Here is a 12,975-nt window from a genome sequence, read left to right as displayed (position 1 = left end):
GCCAACAAGTTGCATTCATCTGGCACTGGCTTTAAATCTGGTCTCTCTTTCCCTGGCCTCACCTGATTGTAAATCATACAGTATTTATTCCCTGATTCTGTTTGGATGGCTGCCTCTTGATCTAGGTACAGGTTCTACATGAGCACAGGGAAATGATCTAGAATTTCCTTTCTTCACAATGCAGTTTGTTGTGATCAAATGCCTTTGCATAGTCAAGAAAACAAGTAACCATCTTTTTTATATTATCAGTTTCCAGCCAATATTCATCTGATACTGGTGATGTTATCCCTAATGTCACCTCCTCTTCTGAATGAAGTTTGAATTTCTGGCAGCTCCCTGTCAATGTACCGCAGCAACTACCATTAAATTACCTTCAGCAAATTTACTTCCATATGCTATTATTGACATTGTAACATAATTCCCACATTCTGTTAGGTCACCTCTCTTTGGAATAGGCACAAATTTGGATCTCCTCTAGTCAGTTGATAAGGTACCTGTATCCCAAGTTTTTCGGCTAGACCAAGTTTCCAGTGCTTCATCAGCTTGTTGAAACACTGTAATTGGCATTCTGTTAATTCCTGGAGCCTTGTTTTTTGCTAATGCCTTCAGTGCAGCTTGGACTTCTTCCTTAAATTTCATTGGTTCTTGATCATATGCAACCTCTTGAAATGGCTGAAGATTGACCAATTCTTTTTGGTACAAAAGCCGTGCATTCCTTTAATCATCTTTCAATGATTCCTGCATCATTTGACATTTTGCCTATAGAACACTTCAATATTACAATATGAGGCTTAACTTTACTCAATTCTTTCAACTTATTATATGTTGAGTTTTTTCTTCATTTTTTGGCATTGTAACTCTAAGTCTTTTGCACACTTCATTATAATATTCTACTTTGTCTTTTCAGGCTACCCTTTGAAATGTTTTGTTCAGCTCTTTTACTTCATGCTTTTTACATTTTTTGTTAACTACTCTACATTCAAGAACATGCTCCAGAGTTTCTTTCCATATTTACTTCGGTCATTTCTTTCTTTCTTGTCTTTTTAATGACCTTTTGATTTCTTCATGTTTACTGTTCCTGGTGTCATCACACAAACTTATCTAGTCTTTGGTCATCAGTGTCCAATGTGACCAGTCTATTCTTCAGAATATCAGGTGGGATATATTCCAGGTTGTAGTTTGGCTGTCCTGAACTTGTTTGAATTTTTATCACCTTTAACCTGAATTTACACACGAGCAACTGATGGTCTGTTCCACAGTTGGACCCTGGCCTTGTTTTAGCTGATGATATGATATATATTGAGCTTCACCATCATCTCTTCTCACAGATAGAATCATCTTGATTCCTGTGTATCCCATCTGGTGAGGCCCGTGCATACAGTTGTTGCACGGAAACGTATTCCTGTGGAATTGGTATCCTCAATAGAGAAGTCATTGGTCTTGCAAAATTCTGTTATGGAATTTCCCCAGCTTCATTTCTATTGCCAAGGTCTTATTTTCTATCACTGACCATGTTAGGCTATTTTGTCTAAAGAATGAAAACCAGTGACATTTTATATATATATATATATATATCAAGAAGTAATTTATATCAATAAGGCATCCCAGCTGAGTCCAATTCAAGTCCATGCATCCAATGCTAGTCAGGGCCCTGCTCAGAGTCACATAGTTGCAGGCTGATGATGCAGAAAAGTGAAGTGGGGAGGAAGGAGATCACAGGCCAGTGGGTGCAGTCGTGTGGATCCAAGGTTGGGGGAAACATGGCAGGACCCCAACAGCTCTCCAGGTTGGACATATGGGATCATCTCTGGAGTCAGACACAGAGTCTCAGTGAAGAGAAAGGCAAAGAGCAGGAGGATGGAAGATAAGTTCCCAGTGACTCTCATAAAAAGGTCACACCCCAAGAAGGCATCACCAGGCTACCACCTGATGGACAGGTTGTACTCCATCCCTATACTTTCACAGAAATTCAATCTAACTATCACACTGATCCTTCCAATTTTCACATCCCAATCATCAACAGTCAATGAGTGAAAATGGTCAATAACAAAGGGACAAATATGAGATCACTATTATAAAAAGTGAAGAAAAAAAATATTCACACTAAAAGAAACATTTTGATAGCGAGTGAAAATGGTCAATCACAAAGGGACAAATAGGAAATCACTATTATAAAAAGTGAAGAAAAAAAATATTCACACTAAAAAAAACATTTTGATAGTTACCAGGGAAAGAGAAGTTAATGGCCTGAAGCTAGAGAAGTGTTAACTTTGGAGATGGGGAAGACAAAGCATAATAAGATAAATTAGGTAAAAATGATAGAGGCATCAATTAGGAGTTTTGCAAGAGTTAACAGCAACAATGGCAATACTATTATATCCACAATCTTGCACTAGTGATGATCTACAAGTAGATGCTTGGGCAGGACACACAGGCCGAACATACTTTGGGCATGTTCTCATGAGTGACCAGTTTCTTGAAGGAGAGAGACATCATGCTTGATAAAGTGGAGGGGCAACAAAAAGGAGGAAGACTTTCCATGGGACAAATTGACAAAGTGGCTACAACAGTAGGCTCAAACATAAGAAAAATTGTGAGAAATGTGTCTGACTCCATTATTTCTATCTCTCATGCTCTTTATGACTTTACTATAATCTTTACTTATTATCACTGTACAATTGCGCCTACCAGACCCCAATTAGTGGTGAGGGCTGGCACTTCCCTCATATTTCACATAGTCTGGCTTCTTGGATTATCGGCTCAACATAAAGATTGAATATGTACAGAAAAAGTTTAAAATCCTGATGTATACCTTTCCTGATTTAAAAATACTCAGTATTCCCTATCTCTGTTCAAACACTACTTCCTAATCCATGTACAGATTCCTCGTGAGCACAACAAAATGTTTTGGAATTACCATTCTTCTCAGTGCTGTTCATCATTTGTTATGATCTACACAGTCCAAATGCCTTTGCATTGTCAATAGAACACAGCTGAATCCTGCTGATATACTGCTGCAACAGTTGTTCAATGATCATCAGCAACACTTCGCCTGCATGGGATATTAATGATACTATTGGATGATTCTGTTGAATCATCTTTGTTTGGAGTGGGTACAAATTTGTATCTCTTCCAGTTATTTAGCCAAGTAGCTCACTGAAACACTTCTTGGCATATATGAGCATTTCTAGTGCTTCATCAGCTTGAGGAAACATTTCAATTGGTATTCTATCAATTCCTAGAGCCTTGTTTTCCACTAATTATTTCAATGCAACTTGAATTTTTTCCTTCAGTGCTATTGGTTTTTGATCATATGTTACCTCCTCAACTGTTTGAATGTCTACCCGTTCTTTTACCATGACTCTGTGTATTCCTTTCATCTCCTTTTAATGTTTCCTGCAGTGTTCAATATTTTGCCCATAGACTCTATCAATACTACAATTTTAGGCTTGAATATTTTCTTCAGTTCTTTCAGCTTGAGATATGCTAAGGGTATTCCTTTTTGGTATTCTAAGTCCCAAGTCTTTGCACGTTTCATCATAATACTTTATTTTCTGGAGCACCCCTTTGCATTTCTTCTGTTCAGCTCTCTTACTTCATCATGGTGGAGCATACAAAGGGCTAACTTATGCGAACCTCTTAGATATAAATAAATACCTTGAGGTAATGAGTTGCTGGGCCTGGAGGATCAAGACTGTAGTCCTGGGAGACACCAAGGTCAATTGGCATCTCACAGTTCACAAAGACAATGCTCCAAAGCCTACTTTGATGAGTACCAACTGAGGTCTTAAAAGCTGTGTGCAGTCATCTAAAGTTCAACTACTGATTTTTCCTTGTATGGAGTAATTAAGAGTGATAAAAATTAAAAGACACATGTAAACAATTAGTTCAATAGACTAATGGACCACGCAGTCTTCATAATCCTCAGACCAGAAGAATTAAACCAGTGGTTCTCAACCTGTGGGTCATGACCCCTTTGGGGGGCTCTAACAACCCTTTCATGGGGTTTTCCAATTCATAACAGTTGCAAAATTACAGTTATGAAGTAGCAATGAAAATAATTTTCTGGTTGGGGGGGCATCACAACCTGAAGAATTGTATTAAAGGGTCACGGCGTTAGGAAGGTTGAGAACCACTGAATTAGATGATGCCCAGCTCTCACTATCACAGCTGCTCTAAAAAGGATCACATTAGAAGATCTTAGACAGTCAGAGAAAATGTGGAACATAACTCAAAATTATAAAAGGGACTAAACTTACTAGTTGGATAGAGACTGGTGGAACCCCCAGACTATGATCCTTAGTCACCTTTCTGTTCTGGAACTGAACTCACTCTTGTAAGAATAAGCAAACATTCAAGATTTAAAGGACGGCATTTGTCCAACAACAAAGTTCACAGGGTTAATAAAGAAAGAGAAATGGAAAAAGAAAACACAAGGAGGCAGTAGAATAAATGCTGGTTATTGAGGGGATTTCAATGAATGAGTTGAAGCAAAATGAGTATAAGACTGATGATCTGATGTGTAAACCTTCACCTAATTCGCAGTAAAACAGATTTCTTAAAATCTGGACAATAATTGTTAAGTTGCTCGAATGGGAGTGAGGCAGTTACATCATCTGTCAACTTGATGAAGAGGTGGAGTTTAGCCTTTCAATCAGGTCACAGCTTGATGACCTCATTTGGAGGTGCAAAGGTGATAAATAGCTTGCTGGAGGCCAGACACAGTCTCTCTGCTACACATTCATGCTGATAAGACACATAGAGCTATGCTGATGGAACCAGAGCCTGGAGCTGGAGGAGCTACGTGGAGGCCCACACCAGCTCTGAGCTGCTTCCACAGCCACTGTATTCACAAGACTTTTCACCCGCTGGTCTGTGATCTTCCTGCATTCGGTATCATTGCATGTGTTGCATGAGTCTGAAGAGGAAATTATAAACTGGTATCAGACATAAGCTAATATCAGGCTTATGGACTTGATCTGGACTGAGTTGGGATGTTCTCTTAATATACAATTACTCTCAATATAAAGCTCTCTCTTATACACATGAGTGTCTATGAATTTGTTTCTATAGTCCAACCTGCCTAACACAGAGAGTATTATTTGCTATGTATTTTAATCACAGATATGAAACATACCATATCTTAACAAAAGATTATTACGAATGATGGATACATTTTCAGAATTGTAACAGTATTCTAATTTCTATTCTATCAACAGTTGAGACTGTAGGTAAGAAATGGGAAATGGGTGTGACAGGAGAAACTGTCTTAAGCTAGGTTCTCTCAAGAAACAAAATCAGTTAAGTTTATATATGTGTGTGTGGATGGATAGATAGATAGATAGATAGATAAAGAGAAATTCATATAAAGAAACTGGATCACACATTTTGTATAAGTAGAAGCAGGCAAGTCCAAATCTGAGCAGATTTGTGTGTGAGTCAGATGTTAGGTTAGAGGCTTTTCCTGACTCCTTGGGGCTTTTGAACCCAAGATCAGAAAGAAGGTGAGAGAGTAGTGATTGCACAAGTGAGTAAATCAAGGGCAGCAGGTCATGCTTTCAGCTGCAGAGACAAATGAGTTCAAGGTCTGTAGGTCAGATGACAGGCTATTAGTTCCTGTCCAAAGAACAGATCCTGTGATGAGGCAGATACAGAATCCAGGCTCAGTCAAAAGCAAGCAAACAAGCTTTGCCATAGCAACTACTGATATTGGAAGCAGACCATACCCTTGAGGAATTATAAGAAATCGATTACAATTGATTGCCTCAGGGTTGGGATAGAATCTTCTTACAACTGATTAGCTGTTCATGGCAGATCCCATTATGAATTATATTAGGTTACATCATGGGGGATTACTAGTTCTTAAGTGACAAGTCTTTCATTGTACTTATTCAATCTGTATGCTAAGCAAATAATCAGAGAGCTGGATTATATGAAGAAGAATGTGGCATCAGGATTGGAGGAAGACTTATTAACAACTTGATATATGCAAATGACACAACTTTGCCTGCTGAAAGTGAGTAGGACTTGAAGCACTTATTGATGAAGATCAAGGCCTGCACCCTCCAGTAAGGGTTGCAATGTAAAGAAAGCCCAAATTCTCACATTTGGACCAGGAGACAACATCATGATAAGTGGAGGAAAAAGATGAAGTTGTCAAGGATTTCATCTTGTTTGGATCCACAATACATGCTCATGGAAACAGCAGCCAAGAGATCAAATGACGTATTGCATTGGGTAAATCTGCTACACAAGACTTCTTTAGAGTACTGCAAAGCAAGGATGTCTTTTGAGGAGTAAGGTACAGCTGACCCATGCCATAGTATTTTCAATTGTTTCATATGCATATGAAAGTTGGACATTGAATAAGGAGACCAAAGAAGAATCAATGCATTTGAATTGTGGTGCTGGGGAAGAATAGTGAAAGTATCATGGACTGCTAAAAGAACAAATATATCTGTCTTGGAAGAAGTAGAGTCAGAGTGCTCCTTAGAGGCAAGGATGGTGAGCCTCGGTCTCACGTACTTTGGACATGTTGTGAGGAGAGATCAATCCCTGTAAAAGGACATCATGCTTGATAAAAGAGGGGCAGAGAAAAGGAGGAAGGCCCTCAACAAGATGGATTGACACAATTGCTTCAACAATGGACTCAAGCATAGGAACAACTGTGAAGATGGAGCATGACTAAGCAGTGTTTTGTTCTGTTGTACATAGGATCCTTATGGGTTAGAGTCGAGTCTAGCAACAGCAAAGTACCAAATGACTGAGAATCCTGGCTCAAGCAAGTTGACAAAAAATCTAACCATGACAGCAACATATGCAGAGACTGCAAGAAATGTATTGGAGAGTTGACCACAAGAGCAAACAACCACTACCTCTTCCCAATGGCACTCAAATAAATGAGAGAAGGTCAATAGAGAGAGCTCAGGGTGTATATAATCTGTGAATGACATACTTTGTGATATGAGAAAACTAATCATTTTCAAAGGTAGGAATCTAGAGAAAATGAGACAGTAGGTTACAAAGACAAAGGTAGATGTAAGCATGTCAAGACTCCCTGAGGATCTAGCAAAGTTTGGGAGCAGAGCTTTTAAATGGTTTAACCTTGGCCTATATTCATCAGAGGCATTAATTATTAAATCAGAACCCTCAGTGGATCTAATCTCTAACAGAAATTAGATTAATTGTGTAGGTAGGTATTCCGTTTTCACTGCCAGGCTCCATCAATGAGTCCTGGTGGTGCACAACTGGTGAAATGCTTGGCTGTTAACTGAAAGGTCAGTGATTCAAAGATACCAGCAGCTCAGCCCGAAAGGAGAAAAGACCTTGTAATTTGCTCGCATAAAGATTACCAAAAACAAACAAACAAAACCAAATCTATTGTTGCCAAGTCGGTTCCGAGTCACAGTGACCTTACAGGACAGAGTAGCCTGGAAATCCTTATGAAGGCTGTATGCCACATCTTTCTAATGTGAAGAGCCTAGTGGTGTCAATCAGACAACCTTCTGGTTAGCAGCAGAGCACGTTAGCCACTGTATTACGATGGCTCCTTCCATCAAGTCTAGGAAACCCTCTGGGACCAGTCTGCTCTTATCACAGAAGCAACTGGCAACAGGTTGGGGTTTTTTTGGTATTGGTAGGAACTGACTAAACAGCACACAACAAGGTCCCAGCATGCAACATAGTTCCTGGGGTGGGGGGGGCGCGGGGGCGGGGATCCGCACATCAGCCTCAGCATGGTTATACTAGTCATCCTTGCTTAGTTATGATGAGACGGTCACCCTATCATGTGTTCCGCTCCCTCGATCAGTTCTCTGACATGTACATAGTCTACCATACTGAGCAGAGTTATAGAAGGGACATACAGGGGACCCAGCAGAACCTCTACCATTTTGAGTAATTTCAAATGGAATCTTTTGTTCTGTGTCTCCACCGCAGACAGAAAACTTGCTCAGAAAGAGACTGGACATGCTAATAAGCAAACCCAATGCTTCAAAGCAGTATCATCAGTGCTCACAGCCTACTTTTCCTGCTTCTATAGAGAGAGGCCAGTCACCACTTTTCTATTTCAGTCACATTATGGTTCTGTGGGAACTGTCATTTTCCTTTACTGCCGTTTCCAAGGCCCCAAAATAACCTTCTCATTAGTTACACTCAAGTTCATTGTTAACATAAATAGGCCAAAACAGGCAGCCATGTGCAGAACACTTTAAGAGAACATTATCAGTGCTGTTCATCTATTCATGTTCTAAAGAGAAATATTCAAAAGAAGTTGAAAAAAAATTTTTTTTTTAGTTTCTTACATTGTCAGGAAATATACTGTGGATAATTCTTAACATCCTGGAAATGAACTAAGATGACAGATAACTTTCATTCATTCTGGGCTTGACTCTCACTGTCATATCCAGGTGGCCGTAGCAGAAGCTTGAGTAATGTGGAAAATATGTCTGTGCAGCTGCTGGCAAAGCAGCAGAGCTAATACTTCCTCCGAAACCGTGTGAGAGTTTCTGCAGAGGAATGCAACGCTGGCTGCTCCACACCCTCAAACCAACCCAACCCTCTCTGACTGCACAGCTAGAGCTCATCAAAATAAAATGGTCCTCTCGTGGATCAGCGGCTCTTCCCGCCCACCCGGGAAGACACAGTAATATTTAAGATGAGGAAAGAGAATGGGAGCTAAGGACTAGCAAAGGATCCCAGAGGCTAGGACAGGTCACCACCGTCCCCTTTACTAGTAAAGGAACTCATGTCTCATTCACTCAGTTTCCATAGCTACCTTGGCTTTCAATCTCAGCCTCAATTGTAGACTAAAGTCACTAGGGCAATAGTTACCGATCAGTGATATATGTGATTTTTATTATACTTGCGTTCTACAGAAGAATGTAAATATCTTTATCTGGGGAGTTTAGGACAACTAATAGATCTAGAAACAAAACTTTGGCAATTTTTTTTGGTAAAGGGCCAGTTAGTAAATCTTTTCTTTTTCGCAGGCCATATGGTCTCTGTTGCCACTACTTGCCTCCGTGGTGACACCTTAAAAGTGCCTCAGACATTTTTAAATGAATGAGTGTACCTGTGGTTCCAATAAATTTTTATTTGTAAAAACAGGCCGAGAGCCAGATTTGACTTAAGTCATAGATTTTGACTGAGTGACACTATGCTGCTATCGAGATGATTGAGAAATGATGATAACAAGAACTAAACTGTTCCGGAAAACCAATCTACGGTATTGGAAATCAGAATAGAGATTGCTCCTTGTGAGGTAAAGGGTGGGAAATTGGTTATTATAATAGGGAAGAAGAATAAAGGAGATTCTGGGTTACTGGTACTTTGTTTCCTTAGATACATGCTGGTTACTTGAGTGTGTTCACTTTGTGAAAATCCATTTAAGATTTGTGTTCATTTCTGTTCACTTCAATAGACTTTTTTTTTTAAAGAAGAAAGAAAATAGCCAAACTGTACTAAAGGAGAAATCCTTTTAAGAAACACAAGGTTAATAAAAATCCTATCTGGAGGGTACATAAATTGAGGAAAATTTATATTCCTGGCTATGTGATTAAAAGGGCATAAATCAAAATTTTAAAACCACCACTATGAAGATTGGCAAGGCCAATTTACTTAAACTCTAAAGGCCTGTAAGAAAAGTACCTTCAATCCTTGTTGAAACTTTAAGTTTCCTAAAAGTCCAACAACATTTTGAATTTGTGGAAAGATCCAAGAAAGTGAAATGGATAAAAGCATACTACGTGTAGCAAGAGGAAATTTTTAAAGTTCTATTTACATTTCTTGTTTGAAATACCACTGTGTGTGTTTCTCAGAAAGAAAAAAAAGCAATATAGCGGCCAAAAGACCAATTAGAAGGTGAAAGCACCATTAGTTTCATTAACCTTGGTCTGACTACAAAGGAAGACCAGTGGAACAAGCAAATTGGCGTAGATAGAAAGTCTCAAAGTAATGGCACAGTTAGGGTGAATGGACACTAAGGTGTGCACTGAATCCCTTGGAGGTCAAACTGAAAAGTCTGGCCCCAGGAGTTACCACATGCAGTCAGTTACCTTGCTCTTCCAGGAGGATTTGCACAGCTGAGTTTTCTTCTACTTTTTCCCTGGCTGATGCTTCTTCTTCTTTTGACCATTGTATATGATCCCTAACAAAAAAATAAAAATGTTAAATTATGCTTCCAGAAGAAAAAGGAGCATATCCTTCATTCTGGGTTAAGCCAAGACAAATAACACCAACTCATGCCACGTTCAATGAATCTATTTCATGTCAGATGTTCCTTTAAACGTGCTTGTACAACCCTGAAACTCCTATGGTTCCTCTGAATCTGACTGTGCGGTAAGCCCCAGTCACCGCTTGGAAATGACTGCTGACATATGAGGAAGTACATACAAACAACCCCCCCACACACACACAAAGAATTTTTATTTCAGAGCTATGTATTTAAATTTTTTACAAAACAACCTTATCACCTTCAAAGTACTCACATTACACTTAATACATTGGTCAAATCTGTGATTCCATTCTTAGAAACATTTTTCAAACTCCAAACTCATCTGGCTGACAGTACCTCCCTCCATTTTTTCTTCACTTCTTCTAAGTCGTCAAATTGCTGTACTCTCATGTCCCTCTGCATTCTTGGAACCAAAAAAAAAGTTGCAAAAAGACATCGCACAGAATGAGGTCAGGTAAGTAAGGTGCATGGGGCAAGAGAGGCATTCTATTTTTTGCCAAAAAGTGCACTGAGATGGCTGCATATGTAGGTGCATTGTTATGGTGGCAAAACCAGTCTCCTGCCTGCCACAGATCAGGCTGTTTTTGTTGCACACTGTTATGCAACCTTTTCAGAACCTCTAAATAGAAAGCTGATTAACAATCTGACCTGATGGAATGAATTCCAAATGCACTGTGAGTCAACATTTTTGTCCATTCAAGAAGTTGACTGATGTCTAGAACAAGGTTTGTCATCAATCGACATTTCGCCTTTTTTGAAATGAGAAAACCACTCGTGCGCTTGAGTTTTTCCCGCAGCACTGTCCTTGTATGCTGTTCAACATCACAACAGTTTCTGTGGCATTTTTCCCGAGCAGGACACAAAATTTCACAGCCAACACTGTTCTCTTAAAATGGGCATCACAAAAATGAAGTTCAAGCAAAACTGCTTTTACAAAAAAATTCACTGTGACCATGGAGAACTTTCCCAGGCAACGCCACTAGGTGCACTAACTCTGAGCGAGTTGCTTGATGCTCACCTATTGGGGAAAAATGTGTACTATGAAAGCTTCCCTCTGCCCTGTGCATTTGTTTATTTTTTTTTGTTTTTTTTTAGTAACCCCTCATATTGTCCTTAGAACACGCTGGTGCCTCATTATTTAGCTGTTGGTAGAGTTTTCTGTTTTCCCCTTAATTCAATTGCCTTTTATTTATTATTAGGGCATTTTGAATAGCTCTTTTAATGCTCCTTTGATAATACTAGTATATTATACTCTGTTGTCATAGAGAGAAGAGCTTTAAAATATTTTGTACTTTCCTGTATTTGTGAAAAGGGGCCCTGGTAGCATAGTAGGCTACAAGTAGGGCTGCTCATCTCAAGGTCAGCAGTTTGAACCCACCAGCCACTCCTCAGGAGAAAGATGTGCTTTTGTTCCTGTAAAAACTTACAGCCTAAAAAAAAAAATACCCCCAAACAATAAAGTTGCTGTTGAGTAAAACAACAACAAACTGACAGCCTTAGAAACCCTATGGGACAGTTTCTGCTCTGCCCTACAGAGTCACTATGAGCCAGAATGGATTCAATGGCAATTAAATTTTTTTACATCCAATTATATATAAATCATACCCAATTTACATATAAATTGGATGGGTTTTTCATGGCAACTATCTTAACTATTGCCAATATATTCATTTACACTGAAATAACATAGAGGCAGATTTACTGAGTCACTATTAATTTCAATTGACTCTATTGCAATGGGTTTTTTTTGTTTATATATGCTAATATTATTTCTGCTGCAAAAAAATTGACTTTATTGGGATAGAAACATTTTTTGTAAGCCTTTTTTGACTTTATTTTAAAAATCATTGTATTGGTGGCTCTTACAGCTCTTATAACTTTTCATACATCAATTGTATCAAACATATTTGTACATGTTGCCATTATCATTTCCAAAACATTTCCTACTTGAGCCCTTAATATAAGCTCCTCTTTTTCCCCTCCCTCCCCACCCTTGTTAACCCTTGATGAAATATTTTCATACCAATAAAAAGTAGAGTAATTTCTTGATTTTGCTTTTATAATGAAAGTTTGCAGTGCACTTCCTGAGTTGCAACAAGCAAGACTACACAAGTCAAGCAATTCCTCAGAATAAATCAATTTTTTAAAATATTTTTTTTCTTTTTAAAATCATTTTATTGGCGGCTCGTACAACTCTTATCACAATCCTTACATACATACATTGGTTCAAGCACATTTGTACATTTGTTTCTATCATCATTCTCAAAACATTTGCCTTCTTGAGCCCTTGGTATCAGATCCTCATTCCCCACCCCCTCACAAACTCTTGATAATTTATAAATTATTATTATTTTGTAAAAAGTAATTTTTAAGTCATAAGATTCAAGTTCCAAAAAAAAAAAAAAGATTCAAGTTCCATACAATCTATTAGACAAATATAAGGAAAAAAACTTACGTTAGTGGGGACCCAAAGCCCATCTGTAGGCAACCAGACATCCCCTTACGGAAGGGTCGCCGGGAGGAGACGAGTCAGTCAGGATGCAGTGTAGCAATGATGAAACATAAAACTTTCCTGTAGTTCCTAAATGCTTCCTCCCCATCCTCCGATCCCCCCACTATCATGATCCCAATTCTACCTTACAAATCTGGCTAGACCAGAGGATGTACACTGGTACAGATAGGAAATGGAAACACAGGGAATCCAGGACAAATGATCCCTTCAGGACCAGTGGTGAGAGTGG

At 38.9% G+C, this 12,975-nt stretch overlaps 1 protein-coding gene across 1 annotated transcript in view; it reads right to left on the bottom strand.

Moving 5' to 3' along the window:
* METTL8 (methyltransferase 8, methylcytidine) overlaps positions 1-12,975 on the bottom strand; it is a 141,312-nt gene that overhangs the window by 55,772 nt on the left and 72,565 nt on the right. Inside the window, exon 4 of the mRNA XM_004718092.4 lies at positions 10,056-10,147. Coding sequence (XP_004718149.2) covers positions 10,056-10,147 — 92 coding nt within the window. The remainder of the gene's footprint in view (positions 1-10,055; positions 10,148-12,975) is intronic.

Source organism: Echinops telfairi, unplaced genomic scaffold (assembly GCF_000313985.2).
Source record: "Echinops telfairi isolate 266 unplaced genomic scaffold, ASM31398v2 ScPeMD7_4;HRSCAF=17, whole genome shotgun sequence".
Taxonomy (NCBI): domain Eukaryota; kingdom Metazoa; phylum Chordata; class Mammalia; order Afrosoricida; family Tenrecidae; genus Echinops; species Echinops telfairi.
Note: the sequence above shows the minus strand (reverse complement) of the source record. Positions and strands in the feature narration are given on the sequence as shown.